The 14,808-nt window shown below is 36.4% G+C and overlaps 1 protein-coding gene and 1 non-coding gene across 2 annotated transcripts; one reads left to right on the forward strand and one right to left on the reverse strand.

Annotated features, from left to right (window-relative positions):
- Positions 1–12,720: 12,720 nt before the first annotated feature.
- On the reverse strand, positions 12,721–13,330 carry LOC138872701 (uncharacterized). The gene is made up of 3 exons (XM_070151111.1): positions 13,078–13,330; positions 12,910–12,981; positions 12,721–12,821 (listed from the first exon to the last, which is right to left on the reverse strand). Exons 1-3 carry the CDS (start codon positions 13,328–13,330, stop codon positions 12,721–12,723), a joined length of 426 nt encoding a protein of 141 aa, XP_070007212.1.
- A 1,048-nt stretch (positions 13,331–14,378) lies between these two features.
- LOC138874327 (small nucleolar RNA R71) lies at positions 14,379–14,485 on the forward strand. Its single transcript, XR_011401366.1, has one exon. It is a non-coding gene; the product is annotated as a small nucleolar RNA R71 (small nucleolar RNA).
- Positions 14,486–14,808: the final 323 nt, after the last annotated feature.

Consider the following 14,808-nt stretch of genomic DNA (forward strand, 5'->3'; position numbering starts at 1 on the left):
ACAAAATTTGTTAGTTTAAAACGTGGTGGTTGGTTGTGATACTCCTACTGGGATGGCTTTTCCTTTTCTCCTTCCTTGCTCTGCGCTCCACAACTTGTTGGGGATGATATTATTTGCTGGGGATAATCCCTTTCTGCTGGGGATATCCCTCTTCTTTTGTGGCATAGCTCGGAAACTGGCATTTCCCCGACCTTTTAGTCTAGTATGAATTTCCCCAAATCATGCTCACTGCTCTCCTTGCTTTGTTCAACGGGCCTTGGCCTTTAGGTTTATAACCTTTGATTTCGGCAAGGGTATCCCTCTTGACACTTGTCAATCCTTTTGTCAATTCCCTTTTGCTGGGGATATCTTTTTTTGACATTGGCCTCGCGTTTGTTCCTCGCTGACTATACCACTTGGATGTACTAGTCAGATCTTATCTTGCATAATTGGAAAGCTGATGACATATTTTGAAGTCAATTCACACTTGTTTTGACCAGACAGACTCTATTGGGGAGTTTTTCTATGAAAGAAAAATAATAATAAAAAAAAGGAACAGAATAAAAGACAAATGAAAAAGATGACTTTGTAACAAAAGAAACTATAAATAAAAACCTATCAAACGCAGACACCGACTCTAATGGTCATGGCATGCATTTGTGGCCTATCTTCCGTCGTCAATCGTCTTTCAAGACCTTCAATTGGCAATTCCCCATCTGATTCTCAATCTTATTCGACTTGTAGTGCCCGAAGGGTTTTCACTATCAAGTCTCTCTCATTTTGGTTTTTCTCTCAGCTTTCATCGCCTTATGGTGTCCGTGAAGATTTTCACCGATAAGACTCTCTCATTTGTATCACTTTCCAGCTGGGGATTTGGAGTGTTGCCGGTATGACTCTCTCTGCTGGAGATTAGAGTCCTTTCTGCTGTGGAACAGAATGTTATGTTCGCCGGTAAGACTCTCATTTGTCTGACTTGGCATCTTTTGCAGACTGGTCAGAAGGTCTTTCTTTGGACCGTAATGTGGGTTTTTTGGATAGGCTTAGAAAGAAAGGGTATTAAAGGCTCAAAAACAAATCAAATTTGGGGTTCAAAATTACAACCTTCGAAATCATATTTGTTTACAACAAGCGCAACATTTGCCCCAGTTTCTTGCTTGGGGATTATTTATTATTATATATATATTTTTTAAAATTTTTTGTTACACTATGCACACTATCCACCCTATGACCGAGCCGTGAGGCGCCTACGTATCCTCTTTGAGGAATCAGGTCAAACGTAGTTCCCAATTCCTCTTTTTTCATTTGACTTTCTTTTTTTTTTGTTATCATTTTTCTTTTCTTTTCTTTTTCGTTTTGTTGTTTTCTTTTCTTCTTTTTGTTTTCTTTCTTTTTTTCTTCTTCATGTTTTCATGCCATGCTCGCGTTTTCTAGTCGTTTTTTTTACTGATTCCGAACGAGGGGTATGAAAGAAAAATAAGTAAGGCTCAAAAGGGGTAACGAAGGATAAAGTGTTTAGGTAGCAGAACAAAATGCCTTCGTCATTCCAGTCTTTAAAACATGCCAAATGCAAACAACACAACAAACAATAGATTTATAGTCTCTTCCGACGGTGTTGGGCTTGACAATTATGTTAAACATTTGCTTTTCCCTTTGTTATTTCTAAAACATCGTTGGGCGACACTCTCATTATCATGAATGACCCTCACGCCAATTTGGAGAATCTTGATTTTAACGGTTTTCTTTGTGTTTAACTTGCCCCAATTCCACATGACTCGGGCTTCAAATAATCCCAAACCGTTCTTATTTCCTTTAAATGGTCTGATCGCCTTTCCAGGGTTTTACGATTAACTTTTAAGGTTGGGCCCAAACTGTGTGCGCATGTCATGTCACTAGAATCGGCACTGAACAAAAATGATAAAAGGACCAAACAAAGAGATGACTGGAAATAAAGAAAGACCGGATTTTGTATTAGACTACCGGTGAAATGGTTTAAATAACAAAACAAACAAAACAATCCAGAATAAAATCCTAAAACAAACTGGACAAGACAATATCTGACTTATAACCCTAATAATTCGAACAACATAAATGTCAACAAAATAAGCCACCACAAGCTTCTCTCTTGTTAACCAAGGAACAGAGCGTCCTTCCACTTTATCAAGACTGGCATCTTAGCCACTGAGCTTTGCATCGATACTGCCAAGACCATTACCAGCTTCAATATCATCAACATCCGTTGGCAAGTTCTCGAGGGGGCTCGAGTGCACCATGTCACTGTTATTAATCACAACCCGCCCTTCTTGGATCATTTTCTCTACTTCCCTTCTCCAACTATGACAGCTCTCAATGTTGTGCCCTATGACATTGGAGTGGTAGGCGCATCGCGCTGCCGGATCAAAGCTCCTTGCAAGTGGATTTGGAGTACATGCGGGGAGTGGCTCAATAGAGCCAGCATGCTTTAGCCTTTCAAACAGACTTGCATAAGATACTCCGATAGGGGTGAGAGCCTTTCCTCGTTTCAGCAACCTTTCGTTCCTAAATGCTTGATTGGGCCGGAAACCTGATCCAGGGGGCTTCTGGTAGGCTTGTGAGGGTGGATAGGCCTTCTGTGGAGCTGGGTATTTGGAAAGTGAAGCCCGTCTTTGGGAATCTCGTGGAGAGAAGTAGCATTGGGGAAGGGAGTAGCGTGGACGAGTGATGGAGCTACTCGGGTAGCTAGGAAAGCTGTCATAAGTGGGCTGGGATGGAGAGTATGGGGGATGGGTAATGCCAGAGTTTGAAAAGCTTGGCGGTGGTGGGGGTGGTGCTTTCCCAGTTATCCATGCCTGATACATGTCTGCCACATGTTGTCTCAGCATTTTCACTTCTTCTACCAACCCGTTGTTCTGTTCGACCAATTGTTGTCGGTCATCAGTACCGACCCACCCTGTTCTGAGGTTCTGTGTCATTTGCTTTGCAGGGAGGAGTTACCACAACCAACCACTTTTCTATATATGAACACAGCAAAGGGAAGCCATCACGTTAGTGTCAGGGCATTTGACAGATAATCATATATTAGAGATGCATTGCACCTAAGCAGCTAAACCATTCTATCAGAGATGCGATGCACTTGCGCTTTCCTTTATTTTTCTTTCTTCCCTTTTTTTTCTTTTTCAGTGGTGGTCGAATCTTATGGAGATTGCCTACGTATCATGACCCCGCATGAATCAGACCTTGCGTAGTTCGGACCAAATGAAAGGTAACAACAATGAGACACATTTTTTTTATCAATTTTCATAATAAAATAAACTGGGTTTCAAAGGTTGAAAGATGACCAACAAACTCAAAAATCAAACAACCCATATATTCTAGCCAAAAGATTTATAACCTCAAAACAAAAAGGCCAGCTTCCTTTCCCTGTTTGACAAATGCAACCAAACGGCTATTTTTGCAAATGTGCCCCCTTCCAAATCTCACATGAATTTTGAGGCCGGGGATGATTATTTTGACACTTTACAAACTTGTCTGTTCTTTTACGAAAATAACCTTTTGACGATTGAAAGATACTCTAAGGCTATTTCGGCAAGAACGGTTTTAAGACGCGGCCGAAGCTGGCTCGGCTTTATTTTGACCAAAAATTCAAATGGTATTCACCTAACCGCTGACTCTTTGTTGTTTTTTTTTTCTTCAAATTACAATAAAAACCGGGTGTTGTAAACACGACCCTTCAGCACCTCGGGGACGAAGATTTTTAAGGCTGTGTGGGTCAACTAGACCAAAAATCCTAAACATGACCAAAAAGGTGGTTGTTTATGCAAAGTCAGCCTTCCGGTGTCCCTTTCGGGAACATTCGGCTATGTCTTGATAAAACAGCGTCACCCGACTTCTTTATGACCAAATTAAAATTTGACATGTTTTTTTATTGGCTATTTTTAGCAAAAGTGGAGGTTGGACACCACTAGACTTATTTATGACAAAATAAAAAATTTTGACACGTTTTTTATTTATTTTTTTGGTTTTTGACTATTTTAGCAAAAAGGGGGTTGGACCCGATGAGGGTTGCCTACGTATCTCACATCCGGTGAGAATCAAACCCGCGTAGTTCGAACAAATTAACCGAACTATTTTAAAACATGACTCTTTTCCGTTTTTATTTTTTCCTGGCAAGACAATCTATTTTCCTTTTCTATTTTTGAAACAGACAAAATAACGATTTTTTTTCATTTTCAACAAACAATAAAACAATCTATTTTAAAAAAATAAAAGACTCTTTTTTTCAATATTTTTTAGTAAAACAAAATAAAAAAATTCCTCTTTTTTTTTCAAAATTTTGGCAGAGTTTCGCCAGTAATTGGTTATTGATTTTTTTTCTAAAATAATCAATTAATTCCCTAACTGATATATTCTTTTTCCTTTTTTTTCCTTTCAATTTTCCAACATTCCAGAGATTCAGAAACCGGTCAACATGCAAGTTCGAAACAAATATATGTACAGAGCAAGTAGGATGCATCAGAATGGTCTTTTCATTTCAGGTTGCTAGTCCTAGACGGACCCAACCCCTGTGTTGAGTCCCCTAAGTCAAATGCAACGTGATGCAAATAAGCGTTCCTACTAGGGATCCGGCATGAAGTCACGTTATTCTATATTCAAAACCTTGGGTCAGTGTACTAGACTGTGTACCCGAGCGGACAACTCGAGTCGAGGAGGGGGCAACTTACCGGGAACCAAAAGGCCATCCGGCTTCGTAACTTGTCCGACCTCTTTCTTATTTCAGGGTATAACACTAACAGAATAAGGAGTCTCAACCAGTAAGCACATCCCCGGAGGTGAAGAGAGAAGGGTTCGGCACAGTTTATATATACAGTCAAATAATATCAAAGCGGTAAAAGCAGCATTTAGCACATTAGGCTCAAACATGTAAAAATCAGATAAAGCCAAATATAACAATTTATCTAAGCTCGAATTTCTAACCCTGAACCAGTGGTTCTGGGTTTAAAAAATAGGATAGTCCCCAGCAGAGTCGCCAGAGCTGTCACACCTCCTTTTTCCGCCCTCGTGGGGGTACAGGAGTTTTTTCCAATTAAAGGACAGTCGAAACGGGATTTATTTCTTTATTTCAGAGTCGCCACTTGGGAGATTTAGGGTGTCCCAAGTCACCTATTTTAATCCCGAATCGAGGAAAAGAATGACTCTGTATTACAGTCTGCGCACCAGAAATCCGGATAAGGAATTCTGTTAACCCGGGAGAAGGTGTTAGGCATTCCCGAGTTCCGTGGTTCTAGCACGGTCGCTTAACTGTTATATTCGGCTTGATTATCTAATATAATACGTATTATAAACTTATGTGCAAATTTTATCCCTTAGCCGCTTTTATTATTCTTTTTATTTATTGTTATTATTTTACGAAAAATTGCAACATTGTGAAAACGTATTTCAAATCACGTCGCAATCAATTGCACCCGTGGTTATCGACACATTTCGACTCCGTTGAGATTTAGATTTGGGTTACATAAATGCACACCCGTATTTAAGGAAATAACATTATTAAATACGCGCCTAGAGCGACTAGCGTGTCATTATTTTTGGGTAGGGCCATGAAATTTGCTAAAACGGCTCCTCCCTAATTCTAAGCAATTAACTGTACATTTATTGAGGGCCCCGAAATCTATACATTTCATTAAGCGAGGCTCATCTCATTTATTTTAAATGGACAAATCTTAAAGCGACTACATTTTTTCTATAAAAATTAGTCTCTAAAATAAAGAAAGAAAAATCCTAATTAATTACTAGCTTTTATAATTTTAAGAAAACATGACATGCTAATTGCTTGGTTAATGCAAATATTGATGGAAAAAAAAATTTACTCTTAATTTCGAAATTTTAAATAAAATAAAAATTCAACAACTAATATTCAAAATAAACAAATATAGCTAGATTAAAACTCAGCATTGTTATTATTATTTTTTTTAAAAAAAATATTATTGAAATTAATTATTCACAATCATTTGAAACTAGATTTAACCATAATTACTAAAGCTTATTAGAAAGTTTATTAGACTTAAACGTTCTTCTAATCTTGCTTAAGCTCAAGTCATGCCTTAATGCCTAATTTACGATGTTTAATTTAAATTCATGTTTTAACTAAATTTAGCTACTTGTTCATGATCAACCTACAATCTTGAAGCCTTCATAGTTAGTGAATTAACCTGTTTTGCCGAACTGATTTATTACAGACTAACTTATGATATTATTTTCTTATTCCAGCTATTATTTAGTAATTCATGAAATAGCTTAAATACAATCAACAAAAGAAACAAAGAAAAAAAAACGAAATTAAAACTTCAAATTTTCATTCTTCATATGTATTCATGCTTCATATTTCGGATTACAATAACCAGCTTTTCAGTTGTGTACCTGATATTGGAAGCAAAAGAAAATGAATATGAGAATCAGCAGCAGCAGTAAAATCAGTACAACACAGCAACAATAGCCCAGCAACAGTAACAAACCAGTGGAGTAGTAATCCAAAAAAAACAAAATCTTCCAGCTTTGATGAAACAACAATTAATTCTGATTCCAAACAACAAAAGAAAGCAGAATATTTTTTTAGTATTTTTTTTTATTTTGAAAGCTTAAATATTTTTCGGAATTTTCTATCTCTTAAATGTTCAGCCCTTTTCTCTCTCTTATTTTCAGATTTGTTTCTCTCTCTCGTATATGTGTATTTTTTTTTCTATCTCCCTCTATTCTTTTTTTGATTTCAAGACTTCACATATATAACCCATCCCATAAACCTTTCAATTAATTAAAATCAATACTTTTTCTCTACCCAACCCATTATCTTTCCACTCATCCCCATTACATTAAATAAACATATCACACCACCCCATTTCATTTTGTCCCCCATGCTTCATTTAAAATAATGCAAGATTCCCCTTTAAATTAAATCTTGTCCCCCCTTTATATTAAATAATCATATCACAACCCACCCCATTTCATTTTGTCCCCCATGCTTCAAATAAACAATTACAAAATGTACAATTCCTAAACTACCCCTTCCGACCTTACTGAAATTACCAAACTACCCCTGAACGTATTACAAATTTACCAAACTACCCATCAGCTATAACACATCAATTAATCAAACTTAACCAAAATATAGACAATATGATCAATTTCTAACAATGTTCAAACAACAATATGAACACGGATGAACATCATAACAACAATATCACATGAACATGATTTTAACAACATTTCAACAACAAATCACATGAACACAAATTGAACAACCAAGAACAACTAAAATTTGATTGAACAATATTTTTAGCAACAACAAACCTATTTTTCGGATTTAAACAACAACAACAATCAAACAAGTATATTTAGATTCTTAAATTCAATAATATTGAATTAAAATCAACTCTAACAACATTGCAACAAACAATTCTTATATTAAACTTTAAACAAGATTATGAGAATAATTCAAGAAATAATCATAAAGGGTAAACAAGAAATCAAACTATACAAAATTCGGATTCAAGATCATCCAAACAAAGTATGAACATGAGTGAATCTATTTTAACACAACAAACATGACGGATTAAACGATTAAATCAATATATTCCTTTAACACAACTAAATTCTTTAAACAAATAACAAGATCGACGAAGAAACAATTATGAACTTAAACTTGAACTTAACAATACTAACAATTTCTAACAATACATAAACACATGAAACAAATTGAAGAAATAGTTAATTAAATTTCAATTTGAATCTAACAAACAACAAACTAAACAAATATTCACTTAAACAATAATACAAACATGACATGAATATGAAAACAACTAATTAAACTTCTATTTTGAAATCTGAAAATTAATTTAACAAACAACATGAACACACTAGAAAATTATTTCAATGATGAACAACGAACAAAACAAGGATTAAATCGTTTAACGATTTTGGATCCGGAAAATATCAAACAAAAATATGGACAAAAATAAAACTCAAAAACAACTAACCGGAGATGAATCAACGACGAACTTTGATTGTAAACAAATCTGTCCGAGAATGAATCTCGCACCAAGATAACTTGACGTCGAAGATGACTACGAACGGACGACCAAAGAAGGTGGTCGTTTGGCATCGTTTAAAACGAACAATGGCAGCCCTCCACAAGCAGAAGGCAGCAGCAGCAACACTGCTGGAGCAGCAGCACGAAACAGTAGCAGCAGCAGTGTCGGAGAAGATGCAACGGCAGCCATGGGAGCTCGAGTTCGAGCTCGATGAAGCTCGTCTATGGCTGGACGCGGCGGGCAGCAGTTGTGGTGGTTTGTTTGGACGACACAGCAGCAACATGAAGGATGAAAAATGCAGCAGCAGCAGTGTTGGAGAAGAAGAAAACGCAACAGCAGGAGGAGAAGCAACTACGGGCAACAATGGTGGCGTAGAAGTTGCTCGACGTACTTGAAAAACGCAGCCATGGCAGCGAGGGGATGTCGTGGGGGTGAGAGTGGTTTTGTTGTGTGTGTGTTGACGTGAGGGGGGTAGGGGTGTGAGGGGGGAAGGTCTGCCATGGGAGGAGCTTGGGGAAGCTTGAGGAAGAAGAAGAAGATAGGAGGGGGCGGATGTATTTCTTAGGGTTTTCTTCTTCTTCTTTTCTTTTTGGTTTTGTTTTTGTTTTGTGTTTTGAAAAATGAAGAAGGGTGTTGGGTATTTGGGTTAATTGACAGGGGCGACCCAATTCGAAATGGACTGGGTCGTAGGGAAGATTGGGCCATTTTTTGGGCCTATGGCTTGAAATCGAAGAAGAGGCCCAATTCCGACTTTCTTTATATTTTCGCTCTCTTTTCTTCTTTTATTTCTCTAAAACTAAACTATAAAAATACTTAAACTATTATTAAGAATTAAATTAAGTTATAAAAGCGCAAATTAACTCCCAATAACAATTAACGCACAATTAAGTAATAATTAAGCATAAAATTGTATATTTGGACATTAAATGCTAAAAATGCAAACGATGCCTATTTTTGTAATTTTTAATTTTTGTAAAACAAATTTAATTACTAACAATTGTAGAATTAAATCCTACATGCAAAATGCGACATATTTTTGTATTTTTTATTAATTTAGCAAATAAACACGCACAGACAAATACAAATAATTATTCAAAATATCACAAAATATCACAAAATTGCACACCAAAGAAAAATCATTTTATTTTTGAATTTTTTGGGAGTAATTCTCATATAGGGCAAAAATCACGTGCTTACAAGTACGACGTATAGGCATGGTGACTAGTATCTATACGTTGGTGTCAAGCATGCCCGTGAGTCTTATATTGTGATTATTATGGCTTCGTTGTATTATTCATGCTTTGATGATGAATTATATTATTGGGCAAAGTTTGTGGAAGTAGTTGTGACATTTGAACATTGAGGAGCGTTGGCTCAAGTTGTACAATGAAATGTGAAAGTATAAGTGGAAATTGAACCTTTTAGAGCAATGACTCAAAGTTGTGAAGTGAGTCGTAAAGTAAGAGTGAAAAAGAGAAGAGAATCATTAGATTATCTCCCTTGCCGGGAATTTGTTGTTTTGATGTTATCTCCCTAGCCGAGATGTTGATGCTTCTTTTGATGTTATTCCCTTACTGGGACTTGGTTGTTGAACTATTGTTCCCTTGCCGAGATTCTTATTGTAATTTTATTTATTCCCTTGCCCTATTGTTTGTGATTGTTGTTTGGGTGAGGAAGAGTGTAAAAGCACGAAGGATGATTCCGTGTATGATTTGTGAGGAAAGAGTGTAAAGCACGAATGGTGATGCCATGCCACACGATGTACCATTCCGTGCCCATTATATTGATTTTATGGTGAGGATGAGAGTAAAAGCACGAAGGGTGATGCCGTGCAGTTTATATTGATTCTTATGGTGAGGACGAGAGTAAAATCACGAAGGGTGATGCTGTGCACTTGTCCTTGATTTTCCTGATTCTTGCTGATAATTGAGTTATGTTGTCCTTTACATTTATTTACTGATTTTCTACTATTACTTGATTTTATTTTAATGTTATAGATTCCCTTACCCTATTTGCCTTGTGTTTGTTGCTTGGGTGATGAGAGAGTGTTAAAGCACGAAGGGTGATGCCGTGTATTGTTTTGGTGAGAGAGTGTTAAAGCACAAAGGGTGATGCCATGCACTTGTCTTTATTTTCCTGATTTTTATTGATAACTGAGTTACGGTTTCTCTACATTTAATTGTTGGTTTCCTGTTGATACTTGTTGTACCCCACAACATGATCTCCCCTTCCTATTTTCAATTGAACTGTCGCAATCCTCATATTTATTTGTTGCTCTTCATTTATTATTCAATGTCCCCGCAACATGTTACCCTCTCCCATACTTGACAGTATATTACTGTTCTTTTTTTTATGTATATAGTTAAACTGCACAGGTTTATTTGGTAGTCTGGTCCTAGCCTCGTCACTACTTCACGAGGTTAGGCTAGGCACTTACCAGCACATGGGGTTAGTTGTGCTGATACTACACTCTGCACTTTTTTTGCAGACCCCAGTGTTGTAGACTTCGGACCATAGTGAGATTGTTGTTTCTGGTTCATCAAGCGACCCGGGGTAGTCTTGCAGGCGTCCGCCGGCTTTGACATTTCCTTTTATCTACTATTCCTGTTTCTTTCATGTATTTCTAGAGAAAGTGTTGTATTTATTTCTTTCAAACCTTATTTGTAGTACCCTTAGACCGTCTGTGAAGCTGTGACTCCAATTCTGGGTAGTCTTGTGTAAATAGTTGTAATGGTTATACTCAGAAATTTTATTGCTTTTCTTCAGCTTGATATAAGTTTCATTGTCTTTAAGTTATTGCTTTATAATTGTTAAGGAATATAAACTGGTAAAAAAAGTAATTTGTTCAAATAGCCGGCTTGCCTATCTCACACTAGTAGGCGCCATCACGACTCCCGAGGGTGGAAAATTCGGGTCGTGACAACCGATCACTATGGAGTTGCTCCTGTGTAGGTGACTCTGTTTTTGTAGAGGCCTTCATGAGATGCTCTGGTTGTACAGTAACCTGGATATTGACCAGATTAATTAGTTAAGCATTTAATTATCAAATCTATGTTGGACTTATAAGGCTCCATTTCTTCACCCTCATTGCTTACGAGTATGTCATTATAGTTCTGAGTTTAATATCATCAGATCGACTTATTACCTATGGAATTCATCAGTCTATCAAAGTGACAGATGAATGTTTCTCAAAATGTCCTCCAAAGTACAATTTTAGTCTTTGACCATTTACCTTAAACTTGTCAACTACGTTGTTCTATTGGATTTCAATTGCTCCATATGCAGTAACATTTGTTACATTAAGGACCTGTCCATCTTGATTTTAATTTTCCTGGGAATAGCCTGAGTCGACTATTGTACAGAAGCACTTGATCTCCAATTTTAAAACTTTTTTGTCGGATCAAATTGTCATGTCATTTTTTTGTTTTTTGTTTAAAATGTTTTGCATTTTCATAGTCTTCCAAACTCATTTCTTCCAACTCATTAACCTGAAAAAATCTATTTTTACCAGTAGAGGCTAATTCAAAGTTTATGCTTTTAGTGCCCAAAAAGCTTTGTGTTCTAATTCAACTGGCAAATGACAAGCTTTCCCAAAGACTAATCTATATGGGGATGTTCCAATTGGCGTTTTGAACGTTGTTCGGTATGCCCATAATGCATCATCTAATTTTAAAGCCTAGTCTTTTCTTGAGATTCCAATAATTTTTCAAGAATTCTTTTTAACTCATTGTTGGAAACTTCAACTTGCCCTTGAGTTTGAGCATGATATGGTGTTCTTGTTTAATGAGTCACACCATATTTTGTCAGCAAAGAAGAAAACTGTATATTTATAAAATGAGTCCCTTGGTCACTAATAATGACTCGTGGTGTGCCAAATCTGGTAAAAAATTTTTTTTGAGAAAATTGCACACAGTTCGAGCATCATTTTCCCTTGTGGGGATGACTTTAACCCATCTTGACACATAATCTACAGCCACAAAGATATATTCAAAAGAATGAGAAAAAGGAAAAGGACCCATGAAATCTATTCCCCACACATCAAATATTTCACATGCCCGTATTGATTGCAATGGAATCTCATCTCTCTTACTGATATTACCTGCTCTCTGACACCTGTCACATTGTGTAACATATGCTTGGGCATCTTTAAAAAGAGTCGCCCAGAAAAATCCATCTTTCAAAACTCTAAAGGCTGTTCGATTTGCTGCATAATGACCTCCAATTGTTCCATCATGACAATGATCACAAATCTTCTAATGATATTATCTGCCACCAAAAGCTTTACGATCTCCTTTTTTACTACTTCTTGCATTGCTAGATTCAATCTCTTTTGGGGATGGACTATTGGCCTAAAGCTATCCTCCATGAGAATTATGTGCGTACAAACAACTGGATTAATCCCTTTGATATCTTCTATAGTCCATCCCAAGGCTCATTGGTGTACTTTCAACACTTTAATCAGTTTTTCTTCTTGTCTTGCAGTAAGAGAAGATGAAATAATTACTGGAAATAATTCTTCCTCAATATAAACATATTCTAAATGAGATGGGAGAATTTTTAGTTCAATTTTTGGTTGAACTTGTTCTGGTTGCATCTCCTCCTCTTCAGAATCCTTTTCTATTATTTGGACTTCTCTTTTGATGATAGCATCATCATCTTGTATAGTGTCAGATTTGGCCAATCATCTTTCCATTGAGTCTGGACTCAATTGATCATCTTTGAATTCATCTGTAAGATAATTAAGCATGTCAATCGAAAAATACGAAGATGATGTCTCATATCCTGAAAATCTTAATATCTTTTGCATATAAAAAATGACTCTTTCTTCATCAACTCTCAAAATTAGTTGTCCTTTGATGGATTACTCTACCTGTGGCAAGAAATGGTCTACCCAAAATGATTGGTTCATCAGGACATTCCTTCATTTCAAGTACTATAAAATCTATAGGGAAAACAAACATATCTACTCTTACGAGCACATTTTCAATTATTCCCTTAGGTTTATTAGTACTTTAATCTGCAAACTGAAGAGAAATACCTATGTCTTTCATTTCACCAAGATTTAATTTTTTAAAGATAGAAAATGACATCAAGTTAATTGAAGCTCCAGAATCACAAAGTGCTTTTTCAAAATATACTCCTCCCAAAGTGCATGAAATTGTAAAACTACCTGGATCACCAAGTTTTTGTGGTAGCTTATTTTGAAGTTCAGTAAGCATCACCACATAAAGTTCTTCAAATTTCCTTTTACTTGGCAAAATTTCTTTTAGGAATTTGGCATAAGAAGGCATTTGCAACAAAGCATCAGTGAAAGGAATATTAATGTAAATTTGTTTTAAATCTCCAAAAACTTTAAAAATTGATTATCAAGCTTTTCTCTTTTCAGTTTTTGTGGAAAAGGAATTGTCACAGGGAAAGGAGTCAATTTTTCAATATTGTTTTCTTCTTTTTTCTTGACTCATTTCTCTTCAGATAGTTCAGAGGGTATTTCAACATTTTTACCCTTATTTACCTGTTGTTCTGTCTGGTCTCCATATGATTCATTAAGCTCATTACCTGACCGTTAGGGGATGGCCTTAAGGTGCTCATTTGGATTTTTCTCTATAATGCTTGGCAAGGGACATTTAATCTTTTCTGACACAAGAGTTGCCAGTTGGCTTAATTGCATTTCCAGATTTTTGAGGGTTGCACCCTGGCTTTCCATCTTTTCATCAGTGACCTTAATGTACTTATACTAAAGGTCGTCAAGACTTGAATGAGCTTGTTGAGGCCTTTGCTGATATGGCCCTGCTTGTTGATAAGATCTATAGTTTGGTTGTCCACAGTTCTGATTCTGGTATCCTGACGGACATTGTACTTGTTTCTTCTGGAAGCTTTGAGAGTTCTCTGCACCATTTGGTTTGATCCATTGAAATCCTGGATGCTTTTGTGCCATTGGACTCCCAAAAGGGTGCAGTTTATAACCGACAGAATGGACTTGTTCGTCATTATGATTGTTTGGTTGACATTCATGGTTCATACGGTTTCCTCCACACATGTCACAAGCCTCATATTGGCTTGGTTGTTGTGTATTCACCTGAAAAGACTCAAACTTTTGTGCCAAAAAAATTATTTGTTATGTTAGTGTATTTAAAGCATCAACCTGGTTTAACGTAGCATCTTTCTTGATGATTACACGCTCAGATGGCCATTGGATGACATTCTCAAAAATCTTGTTCAATAATTGCAATGCTTCCTCCATGGTTTCCCATTACAGAACCTCCTGCAGCTGCATCAATCACATTTCTAGCAGAGGGTTTTAACCCGTGATAAAAAATATACAGTTGCATATGTTCAGGAATGTCATGGTGTGGACATTTTCTTAACATTGCTTTTAATCTTTCCCAAACTTGATAAATTGACTCAGTGTCAGTCTGCAAGAAATTAAAGATGTCTTGTCTTAACTTTGTGGTTTTAGCAGGGGAAAAATATTTGTTTAAAAATTTCTGAGTCATTTGATCCCATGTGGTAATGGAACCTTGTGGCAAACTTCACAACCAAGTGTTGGCATCTTCTTTTAAAGAAAAAGGAAATAACCTTAACTTAATAGCTTCAGGAGGTACTCCATTATACTTAGCTGTTTCAACAAGTTTCAGAAAGTCAATTAAATGACTGTGTGGATCTTTACTTGCGTCTACAGTGAATATGCAAGACTGTTAAATCGTTTGAATCAGGCTAGTCCGGATTTCAAAGTTGTTGGCTTCCACTGGAGATTTTCTGACACTAGATT

The sequence above is a fragment of the Nicotiana sylvestris genome, chromosome 7 (genome assembly GCF_000393655.2).
Source record: "Nicotiana sylvestris chromosome 7, ASM39365v2, whole genome shotgun sequence".
Classification (NCBI taxonomy): Eukaryota; Viridiplantae; Streptophyta; class Magnoliopsida; order Solanales; family Solanaceae; genus Nicotiana; species Nicotiana sylvestris.